This window comes from Engraulis encrasicolus, unplaced genomic scaffold, assembly GCF_034702125.1.
Source record: "Engraulis encrasicolus isolate BLACKSEA-1 unplaced genomic scaffold, IST_EnEncr_1.0 scaffold_249_np1212, whole genome shotgun sequence".
NCBI classification, from domain to species: Eukaryota; Metazoa; Chordata; class Actinopteri; order Clupeiformes; family Engraulidae; genus Engraulis; species Engraulis encrasicolus.
Genome location: NW_026945533.1, coordinates 5,001 through 12,813, shown reverse-complemented (window position 1 = coordinate 12,813; position 7,813 = coordinate 5,001). Strand labels below are relative to the sequence as shown.

Genomic DNA, 7,813 nt, shown 5'->3' with positions numbered 1-7,813 from the left:
GCTACTATCTTATACGTCTGCTATTATCTTAGTTTATTTATCTTTGGTTTATACACAATATGTGAACAATTAGTTTGTTGTCTTGGTTTATACAGATGTGTCCTATTGATTTGTATTTCCTGTTTTATGTTGCCTTTTGTTTCGTTGTCAGTGTATCTACGGTATACACTATTGGTTTTATTCCTTGGTGTGCTGATGTTTTAGTCTTTGATCTGCGCTATTATTATCCTGTGTGCTGTTTTTGTTTGCAGGTGGAAGATCTCACCAGAGCCACGTGGAGACCGCTAGGCTTCTTTAGACACACACGCAAGCTGTTTCACTGCACACTGGAATCAAGCCAGCAACCTTGCTGATGCTACGGGTCTTCACGCTTTAACCAGCTAGCATTCCATTGCACTTAGCGGATGCTTTCATTTATTCGAAGCGACTTACAGTTATTATTTTTCAGGGTATTGGTTACAGTCCCTGACCCTGGAGCAATGTGGGGTTAGGTGCCTTGCTCAAGGGCACTTCAGCCATGTGTAGGTTTGAGCTGAGATGTTTGAGGTGGAGTCAGCTTAGGACGGTGTGCTCTGGTCTGTTGAACAGCAGTGGAGAGTGCTGGTCGTGGCCGTTCCCTCCCCTCACCCACACCACCTAGTGGTGTGAAATTGGAAGTGGAAGTGAGAGTCCTGCTTGTGTTGCCCAGTCAGCTGAGGCTTAAAACGCCTGATGCTTAAACATGGGCTTGAATTTTAAGAAGCTGTTTTAACATGTGGATTTTTAAATCTCCGGTTTTGCCTGTCTCGAGAGTTTTTTTTTTTTTTTACCCACCAGTGTATATGCTATACTTATAATAAGTAAACACATACAAAAATATCTGCACACATGTAACTAGTAAAGCCAACCAAAGTTTGTAAAGTAAAGCAAAGCAAAGTAATTAAGTTTAAAACAGTGGGAACTGGCCAAAATGCTGTATAGAGTATAGTGTCAAGCTAAGAAACTAAAATGCTAAAAGGGAACACAGACAACCTGCTTGCCCATAGTGGCAAAATGTGTATTTGTACACAGTACACAAATAATAAAATATGAGAGCAGGTCAGGATGGGGTTGCCATAAAACACTCACTCGGGCAACAGACAGACAGACAGACAGACAGACAGACAGACAGACAGACAGACAGACAGACAGACAGACAGACAGACAGACAGACAGACAGACAGACAGACAGACACACACACACACACACACACACACACACACATACACACACACACACACACACACACACACACACACACACACACACACACACACACACACACACACACACACACACAGGGCTGTAGTGGTCAAATTAGAGGTGGGTAAACTATGATTTTTTTGATCAGACAGACCGTGACGCGACGCGACGCAACGCGACGCAACGCATTTTTTTTTGGGGGGGGGGGTGGTGGGGGGGGGTGTCATCGGTGTATCTGTGTATGAAAATGGGTATGAGGCCAGGCATGATAGTAGGCCTATAAAGTATCGGTATCAATGCATCCAAAATGGTCATTTGTTTAAAAGCCACTAGAACTTTTTGGCATGCACATTCATTTGTCTACTATAAATGACAAAATAAATCTCTTCAGTTAGGCCTATTAGGCATATCACATAATTTGTGTGATCATATGATGCAGAGTGTGCCTTTGTTACAATCCTAGATAGTAGGCCTAACACCTATAGCCTATTGGAGTAGATCAACAGCATAACAATGCAGCTCAATTTCATAGGCATATTCCAATTTCTGCATTAGGTTTTTAAAAATAGATTCACCATCATGTAGGCCCATCTCAGCCATTCCCCACAAAGATGAACGGCATTAAGCTATATAACATTGGAAACTAATTATAAAAAACACACATTTGTGGTTTTCAACTGAATTGATAATGAAGTGCTATTATAAACATATAAGCCTAAAATGTAGCATAAGACAGCACACAATTTACCCCTCCACTGTCATCCATTAGGCCTACTTAGCTAGGCTACTTGTAGTGGCATGCTCAGAGATTAGCAATAGGCACTGCAGCCATTAAGAGAGGAACTGGAGTTTTACCTACCATTAATAAGATAACCCATACAGCGTTATCAATAACTGCAAAGGCAATAGACAGAAGAAGAAGCTGATGAAGAAGAAGCTTAATTTCTTAACTCAGGAATGAGTCCTTCTAGCTCTGAGAACTTGCTTTTGCAAATAACTTGGAAATGTCATATCATGAAAGAATCTTGTGACAAGGTGTAACAAAACGTGTACCTCCCTAAATGATGGATTTGGTGGTGTTACTAGGCTTAGGCCTACTCCTGTGTTAGATTATACCAGGCTTCACACGCGGGATTTTTTTTTTTTTTCAACTCCACCGCGAACGTGCATTTGCGTTTCTATCGGCATTGCCATCCGTAGAACTGGCGGACAGATGCGCTTTCGCTTGTAAACATGGGGCGCACTGGCTTGTCCCCTACTTCTTTCGGACACACGGTGCGAAGTGGCTAGATTTGATGAGAAGGGCGTGACTAATTTGCGAACGGTAGAGAGAAACCTGCAGTGGAGTCAAATGGAACGGAATGAACATTACAATGCATATGAATAAGGTCTATATTTCAGGCAGTCCAACAAAATCCCGGACATTTCTGAAATTCCCCCCGCTCATTTTTTAGGTCTCAAAAGTAAAAGAAAAAGAGGACGTCTGGTCACCCTATCCATGATGATTAACTATGATTAACTATGCAGGCAGGCAACTACACAACGTGTAGGCCTATGTGTTTACATATTCCCTGGATCCTGATTGGTGTCGCCGCCGCAGCCGAAAGGCACTGATTGGAAGGTCACATACCCGAGCAGATGAAAACGATTCCTACTAAAGCGTTAAGTAGGCCTATGTTCAACATTATTTTTTAAATGACAGCAAATTTATTTTGGATTATTCCAACGGCATATCACAAGACGCAGGGAACTTTGACGTGCGTAATTGCCATTAAGAGCTGCGTAAACGCTATTTAGAGGTGGGTTAACGCTATTTAGAGGTGGGTAAACGCTATTTCCTAAATTCCAGAGGTGCGTAAACGGCGTTTACGTGCGTTTACCCTCCACTACAGCCCTGCACACACACACACACACACACACACACACACACACACACACACACACACACACACACACACACACACACACACACACACACACACACACACACACACACACACAATATCTACATATTGTGAATCTCGGTCAGCCCACGTTGGTTTTATAGCTGCAATGACAAACGCTTCTATATTTAGCAGTGTTTCGCCTCTTTATTAGTGAATCCTTTTCTGAGTGATTACACCATAATCAGAGGCATACATTTATTCTATGTACAGTGTAAGCGTACTAGCAGCAACAATTTAGTAGGTATATGTACATTGTTAGGGGCTGCTCAACTATTGCGATGGGAGGTTTTGTTGTGAGGCTACTTTGCTAGTTTGGTAGAAGTGAGGTATGTTTGTTGATCTTGGATGGTTGGTTTGGAAAGAAAACTAGGTTTGTTTTGTGGTGGTAGTTTGTATTGCTATTACTTTATCATTTACCCATTTTGATTTTGTTGTTCTATTATATGTGTGTATTTACATTCCTGTACCAAAGCATTCCCATATTACAGGGGCCTTTTTAAATTGCTGACACACTTTTGTCTCATAGTGTTTTTTTCTGCCCAAATTACTGCAAAAATGTTTGCTTGCACAAAATGGAAAACAGGTTCTCACTCTTGCAAAATGAAGTACAGCTTACAAAGTATCTTCAACATCTCACTTAAAAGCACATAGGCCTACTTCTTTTTTGAAAAATGCTTTCATTTCCATTGGGATTTTAATGTATATGGTATTGACATTATGCACAAAAAGTGAATTGCATCGTAAAAACCTTTTCTGTGCGTTAACAATTGTATGTAAATCTGTATTTCCACACATTTTTAAGTTGCACTCACTTAAGTGGTTTTGGGTGGAAGTGTCTGTTAAATGCAATGTGTTAAGTTGAAAAGTACCTTTTTATCTGGTCACAACCCATTTTTTGTACACATTTTGTTGAGCTCATTTTTACTACTTTGTACTATTGGTATACAGTATTCATTAACTTACTATATTCACAAATCATTAAAGATAATAAGATAAAGATTTTGGCCCAGATGTCGCAGTCAACTTGGCCGTGTCAATAAGAAGAGATAGTGTGTATAGTGTGTGTGCCAGAAATGCCATTCCTGCACATTGTAAAATTAAATGTATTTTGATGCAGTCCTAAGTTTGCAAAACCCCTGTTTTAGGTTGTTTATGTTGAGGGACCATATGAATTTGTATTTGTATTCTTTCTTGTAAAGAGTCTGATGGCCACATGAAATGCTTCAGCGGGCCTCATGTGGCCCCTGGTCCTCAGTTTGCCCACCTCTGGACTACTGCATAGGTCTAATCCTAAATGTGACTACAAAATTAAAAAGAACCAAGTATTCAAGATTGCAACATATAGGCCTACTGAAATTACAAGAGAAATTTCAATTGATTGCTACTTGTAGCTGTACAAGGTCATCAAACAAACTGCAATCCTGTCTATGGTTTTCGAGTTGTATGGTAGGACCATAGACATAGATTAACCTAGACTGGCAATGGGCGGTTCAAGGCATAGACATCTATGTCTATGGGTAGGCCTACTGTATATCTATCCTATGCTGCACTCCAAAGGCAAAATGCAGTAACTACGGCAACATTGAAAAAGGCCTTCAAAGCCTTGGCATTAGGTTGGATAATGTAGTTAGTGCAAATTTGACATAGGCCTACCCTTGCAAAATTGGACCATAACTCTTTGTCACAAGATGAAGGAGGTGTTATGAAGATAATTTTCAGTATATAAACGTGTGTTGATGTGCAACTGCCTCTGTAAGGCACTATGGCCACTGTCAATCTAACTGTGATATGATGGGTGAATGGCATGGTTGGTAGGCCTACTTGATGCTGTCCTCAAAGTCAATTCAGGGTATATAAATTATACAGTGAACGAAAGTGTATACATGTACAGTATTATGATTCATTTTTAGGCCATGGTAATGATGTAAAGATTTTGTTTACTTCACTCAATCTAGTAGGCTATGTGACAGGCAAATGTCGAGGATGGCACATGACACCGTGGCCCGGCCGCCCTTCCTATTATATTGTCCTGATGCCAATTCAGAGTCTTTCACTTTCACATATTCAGAGTTCTGTCAGCACCCCCTCCCCGCCCCTGCAGACGTTTGGATAACCATAGCAGCAGTGGGGCAATTCAAGTGAATAGGCAGCGTGAAAATTAATCTATTATTTTAGCATAGTCATATTGGGATTAGGAACAGATATAGCAGAGCATGAGTTAGGTACTCATGGCTTGACAAGAGGATTAGGGGGTCCCTTTTTTCTTTCTTTTTTTTTTTTAAAGTTGGTAATCACTGCAGCACAGCACAGTGCGGCCCACCTACAGCTTTGATACCAAAAAGTCCCAAACAAGGAAAAGCATCAAGGCCATGAAACCTGAACCAGATTATTTTATTTAAAACAAACAAAAAAAAATCCCTGCAGGCCTATATAGCAAAGAACACAGGCCGGTGCTCTTTCTCTGACATCTAATTCTCTGTCATTAAAAAACAACAACAACCAAGTTAAGTGATATAACACGATGTGAGTTGACATAAATGAAATCTACGCAATAGGCATGCACTGTAGCCTATATCAACCACACACGCCGAGTTGATGTTTGATGATTGAATGGGAGCTGATGTCTTCTCATCCAGACCGCAAGAGGGCGGTGAAGATAGAACAACGAGGAGATGCTGTTTTTTTTTTAATGAAAAAGAAGAAGTAGACAGGAGAGAAGGGAAAATCAAAACAACAGAGAAATCAAAACAAATCTTCCAACCGATGTGCCAGTTCTCTTTTATTTCTGTTTTATTCTACCTCCGAGAGGTGGCTGGAGGTCGGCCTTCGAGGAAATCCGGCTCATCTGGTGGTATTTCAGTTGGTAAACCTCTATTGGAGACGAGTGGCTAGGATTTTTAATTACACAGTCCTCTGTTTTACTTCATTAAATCGGTAATAGACTACAGCAGAAATGCAGAAACGGACAGACTACCCTCCGCGATGGTGCGCCTCTTTGCCCGAGAGCTTGAAGTCGCATCTTGGACGCCTTGCGAGGCAGCAGAACGGGCACACGCTAAATTCCGAGGTAAGCTAGAACTAGGCTACATTTGGTGGACGCTTTTATCCAAAGCGATATGCCAAAAAGCACCAGCAACATTCAGCATTTGGGGGAAAGCGCCGACTATACAATACAGCCAAAACAACAGTCGCACGGACGCACAGTGTTATTTTTGTAATGGGAAATATGGCTCCCACAACTCCGCCTGTGCTACCGGTTGATTTCTCTATGTTTGGAGGTTGTCCCCGGTATCGCTAGCGGGCTGCGTGAGTCTATTGCCTAGCCTAGTTCTAGGCCTACATGAATTATACATTATATGTTTGTTAAATTGTAGATAAACGCCATACACCAGCATGTGGACGCATCTCACAAGCAAACCAGCGCTGACCTCGAGAAGGTCCGCCAGTTCATCTCAGAAGTTTTACAGGTAAACAAGCAATAGTTGTAGATGCCTCCTGGTGTGAAAAAAACGCAATATGAACTGCAAGTTTAAAATGTAGATATAATGCTATTATGTGTGTGTGTGTGTCTGTCTGTCTGTCTGTCTGTCTGTCTGTCTGTCTGTCTGTCTGTCTGTCTCTCTGTCTCTCTGTCTCTCTGTTCATGTTTGCTGTTTATGCACTGATCAGAATGAAGTCCAGAGGAATATGGCTCTGCGCGTGTTAATCCAGCGCCTGGAAGAGAGGGCGTCTGAAGGTACGAGGAGCCTATCAGATCAGGTGGAGTCAAACCGACAACTGAAGCTCCAGGTCCATGAACTCCAGAAACACCTGGAGGACAAAGACCACTCACTAGCACAAGCCAACCAGGTGTGTGTGTGTGTGTGTGTGTGTGTGTGTGTGTGTGTGTGTGTGTGTGAGAGAGAGAGAGAGAAAACGGGCTAAGGGAAAATGCTAACATAATGTTTAATGTCTCAACTGTTTCCCAAGTGTGTCCTGCAAAAATGTTGTGAAAATGTACATGTAAAAGAATCAGAGATGATAGATAGGAGAGGGTTCGTGAGGTGTTCCTCCCAGAATCAAGATTACTAGAAGCTTTCAGCCACCATCATATAGCCATGCCCCTGTAGGAGACCAGGAGACAATTCATAAGCGGTTTCTTCTGGGATTCAAATGACGCATGCAATCCTGTGGCACTGGCAGCCATGCCCGTTGAGGAGGCACTGAGTGCGTCTTAATATGCCACCTTGCCTCTTCCACTTGCGCTTGTCTCCTCGTCCCGCCTCCTGGCCCCTCCTCCGTGGAGAAAACGATTAAGTTTCCCAGCTGTCAGTATAGCCACAACAACTTTTGAGGGACTGTTTTTCATTCACCATCCCAATTGCAAATGAGAAAAAGACTCTACAATTGAGCTTTTGCAAGATATTGAAATATAATGCTGTTGTCAGTGATGTCATCATGACGAGAAGCAAGTGGAGGAGGCAAGTGGAGGAGGCAAGGTGGCATATTAAGACGCACTCTAGGAGACCGGGAGAATGACTGTAGCTCAACGGGGGAAGTCACGCTCATTTAGGAGAGTGGACTTTAACTTATATAACTTTGTTACATTGATGGCGCATGCTGTTATCTTTATCTTGGTTTACCATATGTCAAATGTTTGATACAA

The 7,813-nt window shown here is 41.9% G+C and overlaps 1 protein-coding gene across 1 annotated transcript in view; it reads left to right on the top strand.

Annotated features, from left to right (window-relative positions):
• Positions 1 to 6,050: 6,050 nt before the first annotated feature.
• The window catches only part of LOC134442823 (uncharacterized), a gene marked incomplete at its 3' end in the record, with an annotated part of 6,710 nt that continues 4,947 nt past the window's right edge, over positions 6,051 to 7,813 (top strand). The window contains exons 1-3 of the mRNA XM_063192780.1: positions 6,051 to 6,235; positions 6,543 to 6,635; positions 6,838 to 7,017. Of these exons, the coding sequence (XP_063048850.1) occupies positions 6,122 to 6,235; positions 6,543 to 6,635; positions 6,838 to 7,017 (387 nt within the window). The remainder of the gene's footprint in view (positions 6,236 to 6,542; positions 6,636 to 6,837; positions 7,018 to 7,813) is intronic.